At 43.1% G+C, this 23,072-nt stretch overlaps 1 protein-coding gene across 1 annotated transcript in view; it reads left to right on the top strand.

Annotated features, from left to right (window-relative positions):
- LOC112266547 (double-stranded RNA-specific editase 1) overlaps nt 1–21,703 on the top strand; it is a 61,212-nt gene extending 39,509 nt beyond the window's left edge. Inside the window, exons 5-13 of the mRNA XM_024444114.2 lie at nt 9,575–9,649; nt 11,654–12,627; nt 13,714–13,828; nt 14,137–14,305; nt 14,491–14,645; nt 14,727–14,895; nt 15,805–15,986; nt 17,253–17,431; nt 17,635–21,703. Of these exons, the coding sequence (XP_024299882.1) occupies nt 9,575–9,649; nt 11,654–12,627; nt 13,714–13,828; nt 14,137–14,305; nt 14,491–14,645; nt 14,727–14,895; nt 15,805–15,986; nt 17,253–17,431; nt 17,635–17,811 (2,195 nt within the window). The 3' untranslated portion in view covers nt 17,812–21,703. The remainder of the gene's footprint in view (nt 1–9,574; nt 9,650–11,653; nt 12,628–13,713; nt 13,829–14,136; nt 14,306–14,490; nt 14,646–14,726; nt 14,896–15,804; nt 15,987–17,252; nt 17,432–17,634) is intronic.
- Nucleotides 21,704–23,072: the final 1,369 nt, after the last annotated feature.

Genomic DNA, 23,072 nt, shown 5'->3' with positions numbered 1-23,072 from the left:
GGGAGGCTTGCAAGCTGAAGAACACCATCCCAACCCGTGAAGCACGGCGGTGGCAGCATCATGTTGTGAGGTTGCTTTGCTGCAGGAGGGACTGGTTCACTTCACAAAATAGATGGCATCATGAAGCAGGAAGATTATGTGGATATATTGAAGCAACATCTCAAGACATCAGTCAGGAAGTTCAAGCTTTGTCGCAAATGGGTCTTCCAAATGGACAATGACCCCAAGCATACTTCCAAAGTTGTGGCAAAATGGCTTAAGGACAGCAAAGTCTAAAAACGTGTGGGCAGAACTGAAAAAGCGTGTGCGAGCAAGGAGGCCTACAAACCTGACTCAGTTACACCACCTCTGTCAGGAGGAATGGGACAAAATTCACCCAATTTATTGTGGGAAGCTTGTGGAAGGCTATCCGAAACGGTTGACCCAAGTTAAACAATTGAAAGGCAATTCTACCAAATACTAAACTTCTGACCCGCTGGGAATGTGATGAAAGAAATTAAAGCTAAAATAAATAATTCTCTCAACTATTATTTTGACATTTCACATTCTTAAAATAAGGTGGTGATCCTAACTGATCTAAGACAGGGATTTTTTACTAGGATTAAATTGTGAAATTGTGAAAAACTGAGTTTAAATGTATTTGGCTAAGGTGTATGTCAACTTCCGACTTCAACTGTATGCTAGCTAACTTCAATCGTGTTTTAATGTGAAACCTTTTAACATGAATGGCTAACAGAGGCTATAAAGGCTGTGGATACAATCCAGTGTTGATATCTGTGAGCTTTGACAGTGAACAGAATGCCACTCCAGATCCTTGAAGTCTGTCTCCCTACTTCCTTTTTCTTCAAACGTGTGTCCACAAACTCACTCACAGATAACTACATTTGTTGACATTTTCTCATTCCCGCCCTAGCTAAATTCTGTCGCCCATTATCTTTGTGAGCGAATGACAACCTAAGCCTTGGTCTCCGTCAATCCAGCACACACAAAGCACGCAGCCGGCATTTCCAGCGAGGCGCCAGGGCTCGACGGCCTGATAACATTGTCAGCGCTAATGTTCGGGAGGAAGGAGTTGAGTGGCGGCGGGGGTATAAGGCCACTTCTTGTCACGCGGAGAGACGAGATTACACTGTTCAGGCTGAGAGAGAGAGGCTGGTTTGGTTAACACAAAAGCCAGCTCTGGTCTTCGTACAACCAAAGCCGCTTAACAACAAGGCTTTCTTGGTTCTACTTGGTTCACTTATGTGATTTACTTACTATGGTGTGCGCCGTTCACTGTTGTGTGTATAATTCTTGTGTGTCGTCCTACTAAAACTCTAAAACCAGGCTCTTAGAAAAAACCCTGGGAAAGATGACTGCCATAAAGAATATAAGAGGCATATGGTTAACAAAACCACTCTGTATGTAGCACTGTGCAATACCATGTGTCAAAGAAAGGACGGTAAAGACCCTCTTCTCAGCCCTGTCCATCAGCGCCTAGCACTAAGAGCAGCATTCATATCTTGCTGATTTCCCTTCCTGGAATGTGCATTGACCACCCTGCTGATTCTGGTTGTTGTTGTTCCCCTACATTGAATATTAGCTCAGCTGTGGCCCCTAGCAGTCTACAGCTATGTATGTGGCCTAGGAGAAATATAGCAATGAGCACATTACCACACCATATGCTTATTGCTATGGTTCTGGCCAATTCAGTGGCCTGCTGTGCAGCACTAGCGCTGTCCATGGTGCTGACTGCTGACAAAGAGCTACTATATTCCTAATGAAACCTATTCTGGAGGCTATGGCAGCCATGGCCGCTGCCCTTTCTTTAATACCCATCTGGCTCCCTGCGCCTGGCCATTATGAATCTGACACATGTTGAGCCAACAGCCACGCAGTTGCCTCCAGCACCATGTTAGTGGAATAGGACGTGGTGCAGCTGGGTGGCTGTAAGGGGTCTGGATGGATGATACCATTATAGCAAGGTTGGATATCACTAGCTACAGACACCTTGTTTCAGTGAGAGCTCATTTTGGCGCTGACACATGCTTCATCACTCAGCTAAACTGATCTGTTCATGCAGGGTCAAGGCAATATGAAACATCATAGACCTGGTGCTTCATTCAGCATTTGTCCACTTGAAAGTGAGACCAAACCAAACAAAGATGACATTTATACAAAGTAATGAGTAAGACTGTAACTTAACCCAGACCTCCATTTAATCTTCAGTGATGCAAATATGACACTTCCTTGACCTTGGACCCCTGTCATGAAAAAGGCCACTCTCCAGGAAGTGACCGTTCAGTCACCGCCCCCTGAAGCCAGGAAAGCAAGGTCCCTAAATCCCTAGCTAAGAGTGTCACAGTAAAACCTTCCCGTCAATGTTTGTTTCAGCCCAGAAAGCAGCGATGATAATTATCTGGTCATTCATTCATTCATACGTTTCCTGCCTGCTGGATGACATGTAGAGTGGCAGTTTGGTGATTAACCTAATGTGAATAACAGCAGCGTCGCGTCCCTTATCGTCCTGGAAGGCGAGCGCTGCTGTCTCACGGTGAGCGCTACAGCTTAAGACGGGAGGGAGGGGGGTTGCTAGGGAAGTGATGGCTCTCTTGACAGGCAGGCAGGAAGGGGTAGGCAAAAGGGGTATAGGAAGAAATGTGAGCGATGTCATTTAATAGCTTAGACTCACTTCCCTTCATTGACTACAGCTCAGCGTTCAACGCCGTAGTGCCCTCGAAGCTCATTACTAAGATCCTGGCACAAAACACCTCCCTCTGCAACTGGATCCGGGACTTCCTGACGGGCCGCCACTGGGTAGTGAGGGTAGGTAGCAACAGATCTGCCACGCTGATCCTCAACACTGGATCCCCTCAGGGGTGTGTGCTCGGTCCCCTCCTGTACTCCCTGTTCACCCACGACTGCGTGACCAGACACGACTCCAACACCATCATTAAGTTTGCAGACGACACAACAGTGGTAGACCTAATCACCGACAACGACGAGACAGCCTATAGGGAGGAGGACAGAGACTTGGCCGGGTGGCGCCAGAATAACAACATATCCCTCAACGTATGATGATTGTGGACTACAGGAAAAGGAGGACCGAGCACGCCCCCATTCTCATCGACGCGGCTGTAGTGGAGCAGGTTGAGAGCTTCAAGTTCCTTGGTGTCCACATCACCAACAAACTAGAATGGTCCAAACACACCAAGACAGTGGTGAAGAGGGCATGACAAAACCTATTCCCCCTCAGGAAACTAAAAAGATTTGGCATGGGTCCTCAGATCCTCAAAAGGTTCTACAGCTGCAACATCGAAAGCATCCTGACTGGTTGCATCACTACCTGGTACGGAAACTGCTCGGCCTCCGACTGCAAGGCACTACAGAGGGTAGTGCGTACGGCCCAGTACATCACTGGGGCTAAGTTTCCTGGCATCCAGGAAAAATTGTCAAAGACCCCAGCCACCCCAGTCATAGACTGTTCTCTCTACTACCGCATGGCAAGCGGAGCGCTAAGTCTAGGACCAAAAGGCTTCTCAACAGTTTTTACCCCCAAGCTATAAGACTCCTGAACAGGTAATCAAATGGCTACCTGGACTATTTGCATTGTGTGTGTCCCCGTCCCCCCTCCCAACCCCTCTTTTACACTGCTGCTACTCTCTGTTTATCATATATGCATAGTCACTTTAGTTATACATTCATGTACATACTACCTCAATTAGCCCGACTAACCGGTGCTCCCGCACATTGGCTACCCGGACTACCTGTGTTGTGTCCCGCCACCCACCACGCGCCAACCCCTCTTTTACGCTACTGCTACTCTCTGTTTATCATATATGCATAGTCACTTTAACCATACCTACATGTACATACTACCTCAATCAGCCTGACTAACAGGTGTCTGTATGTAGCCTCGCTACTGTTATAGCCTCGCTACTGTATATAGCCTCACTACTGTATATAGCCTCGCTACTCTTATAGCCTCGCTACTGTTATAGTCTCGCTACTGTATATAGTCTCGCTACTGTATATAGCCTCGCTACTGTATATAGCCTCGCTACTGTATATAGCCTCACTACTGTATATAGCCTCGCTACTGTTATTTTTCACTGTCTTTTTACTGTTGTTTTTTTATTTCTTTACTTTTATTTTTGTTCACCTAATACCTATTTTTAACTTACAAATTGCACTGTTGGTGAGGTCCTGCAAGTAAACATTTCACTGTAAGGTCTACACCTGTTGTATTTGGCGAACGTGACAAATAAACTTTGATTTGATTTTGACTCAGGTTTGATTTATCTACTCTGCTTTCAGGTTGACTACAACAACAAACGTGCCCGTTTGCTCCCAAATAGTATTGTCTTTTCTCATTGTCATTGAATGAGAAAAGTTGTAAAAAAAAAAGCAACTTTTCAGTTGGACATTTTTGATGTGTTCTATATCTAGTTGTGTCTGCACCCGCTTCTTCTTGAACGTGTCATTACCGAAGGGATATATGGAGTCTGTATTCCTCAATCACTCCGTCTGTAGTGGCTGGCCTGATTGGATAGATTTAGCAGGCTGCTTTTCTGTGGGAATGCTTATCAAATGCAACCGCTTCAAGGCAACGGCACCAAATAAATGCTTCTGCGGTAATCACAGATCATCTCCATTCAATTCCCTCCCTTTTCTCTCATCTGCAGGAGGACTTAGCATTTGGTTCCTTTTGAGAGAGGGGACACCAATTATACTGTCCCCGTCTATGTGAAGTATTTATATCAAAATATTATTGTTTCTATTTGAAACCCTCAGTCATTTATTTCCCCCCCCAAAATAAATAACGTGTGTTTCGAGATTACTCCAGTAGTGTTTTGAAATGGTATGTTTGAGCAATAGGTGCTGCTGTGGTCCTAGTTGGATATATCCACTCCTCTGAAACTCTGAAAATGTGCATTAGAAATCTCTGCTTCTTTCCGGGCCTATTTGCAATTGTCCTTCAAGGGCCTCTCCCCTCTCTTCTGAGGAAGAGCTGTGTGGACAACACTGAGTTTCTGTGACCCGCCAATGCAATTGCTTTCCCCCCCCTCAGTGTTCCTATGAAGTTATTGCATCTCATTCTGTTGGCTACTCTTCCCTCTACAGAAAGTGCTATGTTGTTATCGCCACACCACAGACCGTTGGGGGGGGGGGACAGAATACAAATCTAACACCCTATTTAATCCCACAGGGAGGAATAGAGAGAACAGGCGACTACTTTTCCATGTTTCTTGGCTTTGGTCAAGATAGATTGTGGAGATGAGTATTGGGGAAACGACCGCATGTCCGATACAATACAGCTTGTATTGACTGATGTGTAAAACTGTAGATTCAGTCACTATTTCCTTATATGATTTCCTCGGCAAACGAATATGTGCAACAGCTTCCTTATTAATGCAGTGACTGTAGGGTTGATTGGCTGGAGAAATGCCCCGTGTAAAATTGAACAGGTGAGTTAGATTAGCTTAAGGCTGTTTCTTTTTTACAATTATTATATTGATTTACTCTCTCTCTCCTTTCTCCTCTTCCCTCTCTCCGTTACATTTTGCTCCATCTGTTCATGGGTTGATATAGTATCTGAGATGAACACCACGAACAGTAGTTTCCTCCCTTTGATTTTTTTTATTTTACCTTTATTTAACTAGGCAAGTCAGTTAAGAACAAATTCTTATTTTCAATGACGGCCTAGGAACAGTGGGTTAACTGCCTGTTCAGGGACAGAAAGACAGATTTGTACCTTGTCAGCTCGGGGGTTTGAACTCGCAACCTTCAGGTTACTAGTCCAACACTCTAACCACTAGGCTACCCTGCCGCCCCCCCCTACAGTTGCTATCACTGTCATGCACATTTGTTCGGGTTACACTATATTCAGACCTCCGATACTCCATTCCGTCAGTGGGTTTCAGTCTTATACACTGTAGTATTGATACTGTATTTTTAACATAAATTTTTTTTTCATGGCTGTCTGGGGAAATATAATTGAGGTATTATATTTCTGGAGGACTTCCTGTGTATTCTCAAATGAACAACATTGGCTACTGTACTGTGTAGTGTGTGAAATGCAGCATTTTCCAGAAGAGTTAGTTCAGGGTTTTCCCAACTTTTTTTGGTCCCACGACCCCATTTTCATATCAAAAAGTGTTTGCGACCCCACCGAGTTATGTAATCAACAGCTTACTTTTTTTTTTTTAATTGGGGGGGCTATGACAGTTCATTACAAATCAGCCTGATAGTACTTTTGACAATATTTCAATCTGAAGGAAGTGACTGAATTGCACCAGAACGGCATTGGGAAGTTCAGAAGATCATCAGGCCGTACTTTTTGTATGATCTTCTGCATCGTTCTTTTCCCCGCTGTCTGATTTCGTGTCCGGTCCATTCTGAGTCCTGTGCGGCTTGTAGAGGGAAACAGAAGACAACTAAGTGTTCCTGAGAGTCTTATACCTTTCAGGGACGGGGTCATAATATTTTCTAGCTTTAAACGGTTTTAAAAGATAGAGACACATTTGTAGGAAGGAAACAGGAACTTCTCTGTTTATTACAACTGTGTCTAGCGGCTCTATGAACCAAGCGCAATGAGCTAGTCGAAACCAAGCGATAATGGGACAGATATTAAAGTCACTAAAGACTGCCCAGACCTATATGGTCAGTCGGCATGGACAGGATTAGTCCAGATGCTGAATATGGACAGTACCAGTCAAACGTTTGGACACACCTACTCATTCATTTGTGGAGTTTCTTTCCTTCTTATTGTGTTTGAGCCAATCAGTTGTGTTGTGACAAGATAGGGTGGTATTCAGAAGATGGCCTTATTTGGTAAAAGACCAAGAACAGCTCAAATAAGCAAAGAGAAACAACAGTCCATCATTACTTTAAGACATGAAGGTCAGTCAATGCGGAACATTTCAAGAACTTTGAACGTTTCTTCAAGTGCAGACACAAAAAAACATCAAGCGCTATGATGAAACTGGCTCTCATGAGGACCGTTACAGGAAAGGAAGACCCAGAGTTTCCTCTGCTGTAGAGGATGAGTTCATTAGAGTTACCAGCCTCAGAATTTGCAGCCCAAATAAATGCTTCACAGAGTTCAAGTAACAGACACATTTCAACATCAACTGTTCAGAGGAGACTGTGTGAATCAGGCCTTTATAGTTGAATTGCTGCAAAGAAACCACTACTAAAGGACACCAATAAGCAATAGAGACTTGCTTGGCCCAAGAAACATGAGCAATGGACATTGACTGGTGAAAATCTGTCCTTTGGTCTGATGAGTCCAACTTTGAGATTTTAGGTTCCAACCGCCGTGTCTTTGTGAGACACAGAGTAGGATGATCTCTACATGTGTGGTTCCCACCGTGAAGCATGGAGGAGGAGGTGTGATTGTGTGGGGGTGCTTTGCTGGTGACACTGTTAGTGATTTTTTTTTAAATTCAAGGCATATTTAACCAGCATGGCTACCACAGCATTCTGCAGCGATACGCCATCCCGTCTGGTTTGTGCTTAGTGGCACTATCATTTGTTTTTCAACAGAACAATGACCCAAAACACACCTGCAGGGCTGTAAGGACTATTTAACCAAGGAGAGTTATGGAGTGCTGCATCAAATAACCTGGCCTCCACTATCCCCCGACCTCAACCCAATAGAGATGGTTTGGGAGGAGTTGGACCGCAGAGTGAAGGAAAAGCAGCCAACAAGTGCTCAGCATATGTGGGAACAACTTCAAGACTGCTGGCAAAGCGTTACTCATGAAGCCGGTTGAGAGAATGCCAAGAGTGTGCAACGCTGTCATCAAGGCACAGGGTGGCTACTAATGTTGAATAATCTAAAATATGTTTAACACTTTTTTGGTTACTACATGATTCCATATGTGTTATTTCATAGTTTTGATGTCTTCACTATTATTCTACAATGTAGAAAATAGTAAAAATAAAGAAACACCCTTTTAACTGGTACTGTATGTATAATATATACTCTAAGATTAACCTTAAAGGAAGAGTACATTTCCTCTAGTAACATCTTGTGTTTTTTAATTTAGCTGTGAGACATGATATATTTTCCAAAAGCAAGCAGTAAAATGTACAGTGGAATAAATTCTATCAACGGTGCATTCGAAAAGTATTCAGACCCCTTGACTTTTTTCACATTTTGTTATGTTGCAGCCTTATGGATTAAATGCATGTTTTCCTCATCAATCTACACACAATACCAAATAATGACAAAGTGAAAATAAAAACAGAAATACCTTATTTACATAAGTATAACGACACTTTGCTATGAGACATGGGGAAGGGTACCAAAACATTTCTGCGGGCATTGGTGGTCCTCAAGAAGACAGTTGCTCCGTCATTTTTAAATGGAAGAAGTTGGGAACCACCAAGACTCATCCTAGAGCTGGCCGCCCAGCCACACAGCAATCGGGGGAGAAGGGCCTTGGTCAGGGAGGTGACCAAGAACCCGATGGTCAGTCTGACAGAGCTCCAAAGTTCCTCTGTGGAGATTGGGGAACCTTCCAGAAGGACAACCATCTCTGCAGCACTCCACCAATCAGGCTTTTATGGTAGAGTGGCCAGACGGAAGGCACTTTTCAGTAAAGGCACATGACAGCCAGCTTGGAGCTTGCCAAAAGGCACCTAAAGGACTCAGACCATGAGAAACAAGATTTTCTCGTCTGATGAAACCAAGATTGAATTCTTTGGCCTGAATGCCAACCATCACATCTGGAAGAAACCTGGCACCATCCCTACAGTGAAGCATGGTAGTGGCAGCGTCATGTTGTGGGGATGTTTTTCAGCGGCAGGGACTGGGAGACTAGTCAGGATTGAGGAAAAGATAAACGGAGCAAAGTGCAGAGAGATCCTTGATGAAAACCTGCTCCAGAGCACTCAGGACCTTAGACTGTGGCGAAGGTTCACCTTCCAACAGGACAACAACCCTAAGCACACAGCCAAGACAACACAGGAGTGGCTTCAGGACAAGTCTCTGAATGTCCTTGAGTGGCCCAGCCAGTGCCCGGACTTGAACTCGATTGATCTCTGGTTAGATCTGAAAATAGCTGTGCAGTGACTCTCCCCATCCAACCTGACAGAGCTTGAGTGCATCTGAAGTGAAGAATGGGAGAAACTCCCCAAATGCAGGTGTGCCTAGCTTGTAGCGTCATACCCAAGAAGACTCAAGGCTCTAATCGCTGCCAAAGCTGCCAAAGCTGCTTCAACAAAGTACTGAGTAAAGGGTCTGAATACTTATGTTAATGTGATATTTCAGTTTTTATTTTCTAATACATTTGCACAAAAAAATCTAAACCTGTTTTTGCTATGTCATTATGGGGTATTGTGTGTAAATTGATGAGAGGAAGAAAAAATCTATCAATTTTAGAATAAGTCCAGAACGTAACAAAATGTGGAACAAAAAGTCAATTGGTCTGAATACTTTCCAAATGCGCTGTATAGCAGGATATCTCTTGATTCCTTTCTGGTGTGTGTGTGTGTGTGTGTGTGTGTGTGTGTGTGTGTGTGTGTGTGTGTGTGTGTGTGTGTGTGTGTGTGTGTGTGTGTGTGTGTGTCTCTGTCTGTCTTACAGGTCGAGCTGGTGTGAAGCAGCCCCGTAACCAGCCAAGGTTCTTCACCATGGAGGGAGATGAAGAAGAGAGCATGAGTGAGTTTCTTCCCCCCCCATTTCACTACACTGGTCCCTCTACTTGCTGTCATGTTGTTTTGCTTGTGAAGTGCTTACACATACTAATAGTAGAATATCCCTAGTTGTGCAAAATTATTTACTTGGTTATATGTTTTCAAGTTGGATACTGTTACCAGTAACACCACATTATTGGAAGGAATCCAGGGAGGAGAATTGTAGGCCTATCGATGTATTAAATCTCCTCTTCCTGATTGGTTTGTGTGGGATTGACCTTGAGAACGTGTCATCAGACTGGGTTTCCTGGCTCAGGAGGGTAGGATCAGAGTTCAAATCTCCCATTCAGTGGGAGATGAGGGGATATCTCCTGTGTTATTTCAGACCATTTTACGAGAAGGATTCTAAGCTTGACCCCCTGCTCCTCTTCTCAAAGCTTCTAAAACCCCACGGAGTACCTCCTTTAGGTTCCGAGAGCAGTTATAGTTCACCCTTAAACTGCCTGCAACAAGCCTGGGAGGGTTATTGAGGAAAGGTTGCTCTTTCTATAGTCAAAGTACAGGGTTTGGCAACAAAACATTTTTTTCCCCCAAGCCCAATGAGGCTTTCTCATGTTGTAAGGTACTGAGAGAGTGAGGGGCTTTATGTATCTATGCCCACAGTATGGAGCAGATGTTGAATTCAGTACTTTGGCCCAGGAACATCATGCGGATCCCATTACACACTTGACAGTTATGATGTTAGGACATGTTATGGGTTAGGACAACCCTAATCCTCCTGCTTCCCTGTTACACCAAGCCCAACCCAGACGGGGGCTCACTTGGATTACTGTGTTGGTCAGGGACGTCCTCGCTGCAGGGAGGGTTGTTGGCAGGCCGACAGGCATACGTTGCCAAGGTTACTCAAGGGCTTTCTGGTGGATGTGTTTGTGTGTATGTGTGTCTGGGTCAGAACTGAGCATGGTTGGCGACGGACAGTGTTGTCGTGGCGTGATCAATCACAATGCTCTGTTGTTTAAAAATCTCTTTCCCAATGGGGTTGTAATCACTACTCCCCTCCTGTTGCGCAGGGCGTTAGCCACATTGTGTTTTTTACAGTTTATATTTTCTCTTGCATGCTTGTTATTTACTTTACCACAACCACCAGCCTAGTCATACAAAATAAATCTGATATATATACTCTGTAAACTTTGTTTTAGAAAATGATGATATGCAACTTGATCAGGAGCTAAGTAAAATGAAAATAAAATTATTATTTGAATACATTTCTGACTGCAGTGGTGCATGAAAATCCCAGAAAACACTTGTTTGTTTGTCTCCATTTTGGGGAGGTGGCGATATCCTTATGTTGTCCCTCTTCTTTCCAAGCCCCTTGTCGCTACCTTCTTCTCTGCTCCTGCATTTTGTACAAGGATGTATTTAATCCCTGAGCGCCGAAAGGAGTAACCTATCGAGCTTTTGCTGGAGGATGTTATAAATGAAAATTTACACCCAGTTCCATCAGCTTTATAATCAGGACGTGGCGATATGTGTTCCCTCAACCACAGCTAGACCTAATTTATTGATACCATGATTAATACAAGCCTTACAGTTAAATTGGTCATGCAGCCCTTCACAGGACATTTCTAGATGTTTTCAGCCCATTCTTCAATAACACAGATGAATAGATTAACACTGAAATGTTTAGACATTTTGGTGGGGCTACTTTTGTATTTACACTGCCATGTCTTTGGTAGTGCTTATTCTGAAAAATACAGAAAAAAACTATGAAGATTTTCCTCAGAAATCTGTCCTTTCCTCAAGTTTTTTTCAGGCCCCCCTTGGATTGTATTGAAGGTTAATGTTGATACTAATATTACTGTGTATTTAACATACACTGTTTTCTGTAATGACTGCTTTGAAAATCTAACATACAAAGGAACACACATCACTTGTCCAGTTACAAAGAGAGATAAAGGAATCTATAAATTTTACATTTACAAGATCCTGCAACGAAGGCGTTGTAAGTTACTCTTTCTGGGCACCGCAGGTTCCAGCAGCACCGACGTTAAGGAAAACCGCAACCTGGACAACGTGGTCTCCTCCTCCAAGGAGGGGTTGGGGGGTGAGGGGGCAGCTCACCTCCCTAATGGGGGCAGTGCAGGTTGTGGAGGGGGCAGGAAGCGTCCCTTAGAAGAGGGTAATAACGGGCATCACAATAACAAGTACAGGCCCAAGAAACGTAAGAAAATGCCCGGGCCCATTCTGCCCAAAAATGCCCTGATGCAGCTGAATGAGATCAAGCCTGGACTGCAGTACAAGCTGCTGTCTCAGACCGGTCCGGTCCACGCGCCCGTGTTCGTCATGACTGTCGAGGTCAATGGGCAGCTGTTCGAGGGCTCTGGCCCCACCAAGAAGAAGGCTAAGCTCAACTCAGCTGAGAAGGCTCTGCGGTCGTTCGTTCAGTTCCCCAACGCCTCCGAGGCGCACATGGCAATGGGTCGGACGCTAACGGTCAACACAGACTTTACCTCCGACCAGGCTGACTTCCCGGACATGTTGTTTAATGGGTTTGAGACCCCGGCCCCTCCGGAGGAGTCCTTTTACCTGGGTTCTAACGGTACCAATGGCTCCTTCAGCTCCCTGGGACTAGTAGAATACCCCCTGCTAGGGAACTCAGGTGCTACCGGCCTGAGTCAGTCCTCGTTAGGCCTACCACTCACCGCCTCCGTCCCGGCCTTCGTCTCCCCCGCTATTGCCAAGAACCCTGTCATGATCCTCAACGAACTACGACCCGGGCTAAAGTACGACTTTGTGTCAGAGAGTGGAGAGAGCCACGCCAAGAACTTTGCCATGTCCGTGGTGGTGGACACACAGACGTTCCAAGGCTCAGGGCGCAATAAGAAGCTGGCCAAGGCCCGGGCGGCACAGGCTGCTCTCTCTGCCCTCTTTAACATGCAACTGGACCAGACACCGTCCAGACAACCCATACCCAGAGAGGGCCTGCAGCTGCACCTGCCGCAGGTAAGAACTACTACTCCCTACATCATGTTCACTCGGAGACTGTTGGATGACATGCTTGTTTCATATGGTTATTTGAAAAGCTTTACTTTGACTCTATGGCACAGAATAGCACATAGTAAACTCATAACGCAGGACAAACTCCCTCTCCCCATCCAACATCTTGTGGAGCAGTAGAACAATTGTAGTAGTATGCAGAGACTCTTCTTAACTCTATCTGGGTGGTTTAACCCCATGAAATAAGAGGGCATTGGTCACATATGTCAGTTTGGTTCATCCTGCATTGCAGGCAGTATTCAGTGTTCACTTCCTATGAACTATTCTCAGTTTAATTGACCTAATGGTTTAACCAGCTCATTATAAGCCTCTGACAGGGCTTAATTGAAAAGGGAGACGAGGCTTTGAGAGACAGTGGTGCATTACAGCCTTGAACGTTCCACGTTGCATTGTGTACACTCAAATCTATTTACACGTCACTTAATCCCGTACCCCTAATCCCTCCTGCCTGAGATAGCGACTGACGAGGCAAGGTAAATTAAACTGCAATCTTAATTAACATCAGCTCCCGAATGCTATTCAAACATACCTATTGATCAGACAAGCTGCCTGCTCCGTTGGCCTGTTTAAGAACAGATCAGTCAATGAAGCGGACGGATGATTTGCGTTGCAGAGTTTAAGCTCCCCGGTGTCTTGTCTGTCACTCATCCCTATCTAAACCCTTTTATCTACAGTAGGTATGTCTGATCCCTGAAGAAGTAGGCACCTCGAATCTATTATACTGCACTAGCCTGTCTCCTGTTCTGCTACCTGAGCTTCAGTTTGAGAAAGCAGTGTCTCTTAGGAGTACCCTGGGTTGTCATTGCCTCTGTGATTTCTAATGTACACATTCGTGTGGAGGTTGGGGTTAGATTTTCAATTGATCATAGATGTTTCATCAGAGCTATATGATAAGCCAGAAGGTGATCGTCGTAACGTTTCAACTTTTCTATTCTGTCGAGGTTTAGTCTCTGGTTTTAAGGCCTGGGTTTTTCTTCGGATGTTATGATGCAGAACCTCGGTATCTCATGCTCTGCTTGGTGGTTATTTCAGGTTCTAGCTGATGCTGTGTCCGGTCTGGTGGTTGACAAGTTCAGTGAGCTGACGGATAACTTCACATCCCCTCACGCACGACGGAAAGTCCTAGCAGGCATTGTCATGACAACAGGTACTGTTAGAATAACTTTTTTATTTATTTTTTACTTCAACTTGATTGTTAATCTCTGACTCTCTGTCAAATCGAGAGAGCCCCGCTGGTGCTGCATGGATCACAACGGGGGCTTTCATTAGAGACTAATCACAAAAGATGTTTGTGTAATTTACATTGTGGATTAGGTATCAATTCACATTTCCTAGTTGATTTTATCACTGCATCATGAAACAAGAAGAACAAATGATACACTGTATTCAGTAGACGATGTCGTTGATATACCATTTTAAACCATTTTTGTCTCACAATCCACACATCTCAACCAGGCACCGATGTCAAGGAGGCACAAGTGATCTGTGTTTCCACCGGGACCAAGTGTATAAACGGCGAGTACATGAGCGACCGCGGCCTGGCTTTGAACGACTGCCATGCTGAGATCATTGCTCGTCGTTCCCTCCTTAGGTACCTGTACGCACAGCTGGAACACTTCCTCAGGTAAGTCACTGTAACCACGGAGACTAGGGTTAGTAGAAACTGACTGGTCAACAAGACTCCAAAAATGTTTTTTTTTTTTTTTTACCGGAAGAAACAAATGCCAATGTAGAGAAACGGTTACCCTTTTCTTACCACGCGTCCGTCTGTCCCGTCTGTCCGTCTGTCTGTCTGTCCGTCTGCCATAGTAACAACAGAGAGGAGCAGCAGAAGTCGATATTCACGAGGTGCGAGAACAAGCAGGGCTTCCGTCTGAAGGACAACGTGCAGTTCCACCTGTACATCAGCACGTCGCCCTGCGGAGACGCACGCATCTTCTCACCCCACGAGGCTGCCTTCGAGGGTGAGACTTCTCACTAGGTGGCTCTTCTTCGTCTTCATTTGAAAAATGCTTCTTCTTATTCCCTTTCCATTTCATCCACAGATCAGGGAGACAGGCACCCTAACAGGAAGGCTCGTGGTCAGCTGAGGACCAAGATAGAGTCTGGGGAGGGGACCATCCCTGTGAAAGTCAGTAACACCATCCAGACCTGGGACGGAGTACTGCAGGGAGAGAGGCTGCTCACCATGTCCTGCAGTGACAAGATTGCCAGGTCTGTGTCTCTCTTTGACACCCCTCCTTTTTTAAACTTTGTCTACAGTTCGATAACCAGTCAAACTGTAACCATACAGAAGGTGTCTAGTCATTTTCATGGAATGAAGATTTACATGTGATATTCATAAAAACACCAACAATGTAAATCTACCATTTTTTTGCCATTATTGTGAACTTTGTTACGACTTTTCACAAGTCAGAGACAGCCGCAAAGGCTTTTGCTTGAGCAAATCCCATGGACAGAAAAAGGCCCAGAGAACAAGCCTCGAAGGAACAATCTAACAACCTTTACTGAGATCTAAAGTGTGTAATCAACAATATTGTTCATGATTACGCACCTGCAGTTTGACGAGCTGTTACAGTTCCTAGGGCACTCCCAGCAGGGATGCCATTTCCGTGGAGATTAATCAAAGGGCTAATCACGGCTCTAGCATAATCACACCTGTAGCACTGCTCTGTTGGCAGAATGATACACAAGTGATTGGGACTTGAGCGAGGGTAGCTAGCCTAAGGAATGCACCAATCAGAATCATTTGAATAGCATCTGACTCCAGGCAATAAACACCCTTCATCACTAAAAGTGGAGCTTAATGTTCGAAAAATAGAAAATGTCCAACTGAGAGGCTATTACATATTATTTTCTTCAACCCAGGATGCATTATCAGGTGGAGAAAAACCGGGTACAAGTAGACACTTTCAAATTCAACCTCTACGTTCAGATTGATCCAAATGTTCAGGGTAAAATCCGAAATGTCAAGAGTTTTTAAACTTAGCCTTGGGTCTTAGTCATATCTTGCGCTCGGGAACGTCTGTGCTTTGTGGTGGTGAGACTCAGAAAGGTCATGTGACTCAAAAGAAAGCAGTGCCTCCCTATGAACACCACTTCTCGCTGCCTCCCTTCTCTCAGGTGGAACGTAGTAGGGATCCAGGGCTCTCTGATGTGTTACTTCACAGAGCCCGTCTACTTCTCCAGCATTATCCTGGGCAGCCTGTACCACGCAGACCACCTCTCCAGAGCCATGTACCAGAGGATCGCTGACATTGAGGACCTGCCTCAGACGTTCAACCTCAACCGGCCACTTCTGAGCGGTAAGGGGTCTGGCTGTCATCCTACTCATCCTACATCCTCCTCCTACGTAGTTTATGTCAGACAACAGCCCCTGGACTGTCCTGAAAAACATACAGTGCCAGAACAAAATGTGTTCTATTTTCTACATTGTAGAATAATAGTGAAGACATCAAACCTATGAAATAACACACATGGAATCATAAAGCCCTTACGCTGCCTGGAGGTGTGTTGGGTCATTGTCCTGTTGGAAAACAAATGATAGTCCCACTAAGTGCAAACCAGACGGGATGACGTATCGCTGCAGAATGCTGTGGCAGCCATGCTGGTTAAGTGTGCCTTGAATCCTAAATAAATCACTAACAGTGTCACCAGCAAAGCACCATCACACCTCCTCCATGGTACACGGTGGGAACTACTGTACACATTCAGAGATCATCCGTTCACCTACTCTGTGTCTCACAAAGAAGTGGTGGTCCATTGCTCGTGTTTCTTGGCCCAAGCAAGTCTCTTCTTCTTATTGGTGTCCTTTAGTAGTGGTTTCTTTGCAGCAATTCGTCTATGAAGGCCTGATTCATGCAGTCTCCTCTGAACAGTTGATGTTGAGATGTGTCTGTTACTTAAAGTCTGTGAAGCATTTATTTGCGCTGCCATTTCTGAGGCTGGTAACTCTAATGAACTTATCCTCTGCAGCAGAGGTAACTCTGGGTCGTCCTTTCCTGTGGCGGTCCTCATGAGAGCCAGTTTCATCATAGCGCTTGAGGGTTTTTGCGACTGCACTGAAATTTTCCACATTGACTGATCTTCATGTCTTAAAGTATTGATGGATTGTCATTTCTCTTTGCTTATTTGAGCTGTTCTTGCCATAATATTGACTTGGTCTTTTACCAAATATGGCTTCTTCTGTATACCACCACTACCTTGTTACAACACAACTGATTGGTTCAAACTCATTATTAAGAAGGAAAGAAATTCCACAAAATAACTTTTACCAAGGCACACATGTTAATTGAAATGCATTACTGGTGACTACCTCAAGAAGCTGGTTGAGAGAATGCCAAGAGTGTGCAAAGCTGTCATCAAGGCACATGGTGGCTACTTTGAAGAATCTCAAATATAAAATGACCTCATGATTCCATGTGCTATTTCATAGTTTTGATGTCTTCACTATTATTCTACAATGTAAAAAATTAAGAATAACCCTTGAATGAGTAGGTGTGTCCAAACTTTTGACAGGTACTGTATATCTCACAAAGGAATCGTTTTATGTCACTTTCTCTTCTCTGCAGGAATAAGCAACGCAGAAGCACGGCAACCGGGTAAAGCGCCTAACTTCAGTGTGAACTGGGCTGTGGGAGACCAGGGGTTGGAGGTTATCAACGCCATGACAGGCAAGGACGACTTGGGACGGCCCTCGAGGCTCTGCAAGCACGCCCTCTACAGCCGCTGGGTGCGCCTATACTGCAAGGTAGGCTACTTAACCCGCACATCACCATATATACTCTCATGTAGCTGTTACTGTGCATGGCTGAGTAGTTGAGACTTATTATGTTCCAATAACTCAATTTAAATGGTTTAACATTCTGTTTGTTCACTTGATTGTTCACTTCAATCATGTCTTACTGTGTTTTATTCTTGTCCAATTAAAACCTCTCTCTTCCTGCCTTTTAGCTTTCACAGACTCTGAGAATCAAAGGTGCCAAACCCAGCTTGTACCATGACGCCAAACAGGCAGCGTTGGAGTACCATGCTGCCAAGCAGACTCTGACCAAGGAATTCCACAAGGCAGGACTGGGAGCCTGGGTCAAGAAGCCTATCGAACAGGACCAGTTCTCACTCCAGTCCTGAGTGGATTTTTTTTCATAGAAATAGAATGACTATGTCGTTCTAAAATGTGTATGGTTGTTGTCACGGGAGGAAGAGGGAGGCTCAGATGACGATACTACTCCTACCAGCTGTTTCGACTTTATTTGTTCTGTGTGTGGACGACACTCGCCCAACCCTTGTTCCCTCTCCTGATCACTCCACTTTTCACCGTTAAGACATTGAATTTGGTTGAATTTTGTCTTGTTGTTTTTCTCAATGACTTACTGTAAAAAGCCTTTGTTTTCATTATTGTTCGTGTCAACAGAATGATGGTTATCGATGTTTTGTTAGTTTAATGTCGTTCATTCCACTTACACTAGTAACCTAACATGTGACATACGACAGCTGTACTGGAAACCTGGGATTTTTTTTACCGGATTTTGTTGATTACATTTTATAAATCAATACATGCAAAAAATCAACTGAAATCAGTTGGCTATCTACAGACAAACCTTGTCTACACTCACTGTATAATTATGCCAAATATATAGAAAGCGTTCAAGCTTACCTCCCAGTAGTGGTCATAACAATAACTATTTTGCTGTCTTTTCCCTAAGTATTAGTGCTGTGGCCGTTCCTCTTGTCTTGAAGGCTGATGTCCTCTCTTGCACTTTTCATGTGCAGTCTTTTCTTTGTTTCCGCTGTGAGGTGTAAAGCATTGCACTGTCTGAGGACGATATGCTCGTTTGTTTTTGAATAGTGATAGATACGTGTGTTTTTTGATTCCAAAAATCTGATTGAGAATGCTCTCTGATAATGACATGTTTTTATCTAAGTCTATCTGAGGTAGGCCTAATTCACTTCTGAAAAATGTTTGATTCCTTTTTCCCTTTACAGTGAATGACGTAAATGATACTAAAGTGCACATGGCCTTTGAAACGTACATTTCTATGGATATTCTTGCAGTGCGGTTATTTGCTATGCAATTGCAGAATGGCTCACACTCTTGTGGTTGCCAGACAGATGCAGTGGACTTTATGTACTGCTTTTTTATTTGAACACACAGACAACATTTTGCTATCACCGTGTAGCATTTGTTGGGAGCTTGACAAAAAAAAAAACGACTGAAATTATTTTAGCTCATATTTAGCCATGAGTGTTGAGGTAACTTGAGCTAATTTTCTTTGTCTGTCATCATAAGCCTTACCTCACCAAAGACGATTTTTATTTGCTTTTTGTTTCTTTAATCTGTCATTTTTGTTTGAAACAAAGTTTCTGGTCTCTTCATTTTGATTCCTGTGTTTTATACTGCTCAATGTCATCTCTTTGGACTATTTATTTTTAATGAATTGAAATGGATCCCTGTGTTTAATGTAGCAATTTAAAAGTATGAAACTGTAGATCATTTTGACCTGTTCTGTGTCGTTTTTAACAATTAACATGTTACCAAAAAAAAGAAAATATACCCAAAATGTATTTCTAACAGGCTCGGAAATGTTCATGTACAGTACTTTATCTAAGTATACTCATTGGAATCAGACACCTCTCGTGAAAAAGCCCATTTTGTAATTTTTTTCCCCTTTTGTGTTGTCACACTTCTCATCCACACTTGGCATGTTTTCTTATTTGTTTATTTTGAATAGAGTTGTAAGAATCCACAAGAATCAAGGCAATTGCAGTTTTTGAAAGGGGACCAAGCACAACTTGTGATGTAAAAAAAAAAAAAAAAAAAAAAAAAACTTGAACTGCATCAGAAGTGAATGGCTGGTTAACCATTGTGAATAACTTTTGATCACTCCCTCCCAACCTTTGGGTGTTATGAGGGGGTCTGCTCTACGTATGTTTGCTTTCTCTGACCAAGTTGTGAGCGTTGACTGTGAACTTTGACCGGGTCTTTTGCCGTCCTGTAATCGTTCATGCACCGTTTGATTGATGTGCCCAGTCCACTGTAGTCTCTAGAATAAGGGCCCTAATGCATGAGCTCTCGCTATAAAGCATGAGGAAAAGTCAAATAAAACAAACCAGATAAACAAAAATCATACATGTAGAAAATGAGAAAAGACCTATAAATGAGAAATATAATAAATGGTAATATAGGTAGATGTTGTATATAGTTGTCTTTCTTTATTTCATACACTATTTTCTGCCAAGTTCACTGCATTAAGTAATTTCTTATTTAATACAAAAAATAAATTAGATTGACAATACAATACTTTAAAAAAATGTGACATATGTATGAAAAGTAAAAAGTGGCACTATGATGATTTTATAGAAAATAGTGTAATAGCGATGGTGTTAACACGACGCTAGGCAGCTGCTCTGTTTGCATTAAAGTACCTGTCCAGTGAAAATCAACATTTAAAATCTTATATTCTGTTTGCTCATACCCAAATAATGTTGTTGACTCGTCCTTGTAGTTGTGGACAAATAATACATTTGAGAAAACACACTCAGTTAAACCCCATCTCAAAAAATGCTTGAAATTTGCTTGGAGAATGACATCATCCTCCTTGGCCGGGACAGGCCTGTCTGTGATTGGTCCAGCAGCTTTTTCCTTTTAACCCCCAAATTCTATGGGAGGCCGCACAAGCGGCTAGTGTTAGCAAACAGGACAAACGCCTATACAACAACTATCTCGCCAGTCACTTCTATTTCAAATGTTGTGGTTTGTAAGAGTTGGCCTGCTGGCTGTTTAGAATCGGTAAACTAGTATGCTAACGTTAGCTATCGAGACTAACTTAGCTAGCTGTCTAGCCAAAGTAGATCCTCCACACAACAACCATCTCGCCGTTCCCTTCTATTTTAAATCCTGTGGTTTGTAGTTAAAAGTTGGATGTCAAGAGGAAACCTAGGTAGCTGTGATTGACTGATATATGTAGCAGCAGTTAGTTAGCTAATTTACAGTAGCGCCTAGAAACCACAAACAAAAATACAGTAATAGTGAAAGCAATGGACGGAAACGACTCACGCTTGTAAAATAATCATTCTGCATTTATTGCTGTTATAATAAAGTGAGGCTGTGCGCAGCCCTGTGGATTTGGTAGCTACCTTTTATATCCAAGTGTATGCTTGTTTTGTCGTTGCCAAAACCACTGTTGTTTCCACTCAGACCTAGCAGGGACACATAGAAAATCTGCTTTTTAACATCCTTATTTATAATCTATTTAATTTATATTTTAATTAAAGGTGGACTCAGCGATATGCCATATATGCAGAAAGTTAACTGCATAGTGGGTCAATTTCTGCAACAACTGAGAGCGTTGAAGCGCGAGGCTCAATTTCTCCGCTGTTTTGGTCCTGTGGCTACCACGCTTTACACAGTGTGAAGCGGACCCGTGCAAAGGCGCAGATACTGTGTGAGAGCGAAGTGTTGCATCTCGCTCATCTCAATAGCTCTAGTGCTGTTTGTGGCAACGTCATTTCATTGAGTCTACCTTTAATTTTAGGTAAATATTTCATAGAAATCTGGAACGCTGGACAGAGACTTTAAATGTTATCTGGACAATCCCTAACACTATCTCCACATGAGGTGGTGCTGGGGTGCTACTTTGTGTCATATCAGCCTCTTGCACCTGTGCTACATGAGAGCCAGATAATCTCCGCGTGGATTACCTGTCCTTTCTGCCTCAACAGGGAGCAAAACAAACAGAAAATAGAGTGAGAGAGACCTTCTCAAGAATCAGTTTCCTTGCCAATTCAGAAGTAAATGTGTGTTAGATGGAAATGTGGCAAATATGTTTTTTTTTGCCCATTACAGTTGTAAATGAATGAATGAATGAAAATTGACAAATGAAAGAATGATGCTGGGAAGTGGGATTAGTGGAGAGAGCTCTTCATGCTTTCCCCACTTTCATGTTGTATCTGCAAATTATGTTTCAGGAAGTTAAGTCTCTAAAATGTGAAAAATAAAACGGTTCTCCCTTCATGACCTTGACAGATGTGACAGCTGGGAGATTTGTTGTAGCCCTCTCCTGTCTATTTCAGTTCATGGTATTGTAGAGACAATTCTCCAAAGTCCAAAACAATACATCAAGTTATATTATTGTAAAAGACAAGGCTCTTAAGTTAACAACTGTAAATATACAGTATTATTTGGTTGTAGAATACGGTCAAAATGGAAGCTACTTTCTTGGCTTTCCAATAATATTGTGTCTATTCAATTGCACAACATTGATAATACAACATGGACATAAACTTACGTTCATATAGCTTCAATTTATATTTGTTATACCTTGTGCATACTTTTGTAACATCCTCCCCCCCTTTATTTCCCACCTCCTGACTTGGATACAGTAGTGGTCCATCCTTTTGAACATCTTTTTCATTTATCACAGCTCATTTGCCCTGACGATGATGATCAACCTCCATTACCCACCTAATGGAGCGGTGGACCCAACGTACATCCAGCACTAGTCCTTAACAGATGGTAAGGAAACAGACAGAACTCTACATCAGCAGTGTTTATCCTCCCTTCCCATGCCCTGCACAATAAAAACTAAACTCGAGTTCCTAACAACATTCAGTTCCTATAGCAGCATTTATAAGAGCAGAAGGACATCCTCATCAGCAGTATACCACCCGCACTATAACCATGCTGCTGTGTTGGCCTAATGTTAGTTTTGGGAGCATCTCATTCTCAACTGCAAATAGTGGTGATACAATGCTGACTTCTACACAGTACTTTGGTCATTGGTCAGCAAAAGAGAAAGCTACAACAGAATGAACCAGTGTGCCATGCAAATAGCCTTAGAATAGATATCAGATGGCACATTACACGTCGCATAGTTGTTTGTTTCATAGAATAAGTCTCCTGAGACTTGAAGAACCGCAGCCAATGCCAGGCTTTCTGCTGAGGCTGCAGAAAGAAACACATTTATACCATCAGGCCACGTGAAACAGATGCCACTAAACTGTTTCATTTAAAATACAAGGACAGCATTAAAAGCTCTTTAGATTAATTAACTGACACAAACTGAAGATAGGCAACTTGCAGTAGAAACAATAAAATACAATAAAAAACCTGCATCATTGAAAAAAAGATTATACAATCCCCAAGTACGTTTTTTTTTTTTTTTTTACAAAGAAGGATGCCAAATTCTACGTTGCAGAGCTGACCTTGGCATGAGGTGATGTGAATGTCAGCTCTTGGCATTTGCAATCAGGAGGTAATTGTTTGGAGACATTACGTGGCATTTAACAACATTTCAGATAACAACATGAGGTTAATTAACTAGTTCTTTGCAAAATATCTTACACTTTTAGAAGTGTAAAAGTAAATATTTAATGAGACAACATTGTTTTTC

This window comes from Oncorhynchus tshawytscha, linkage group LG14, assembly GCF_018296145.1.
Source record: "Oncorhynchus tshawytscha isolate Ot180627B linkage group LG14, Otsh_v2.0, whole genome shotgun sequence".
NCBI lineage: Eukaryota > Metazoa > Chordata > Actinopteri > Salmoniformes > Salmonidae > Oncorhynchus > Oncorhynchus tshawytscha.
This window is presented reverse-complemented; position numbering and strand designations above follow the sequence as displayed.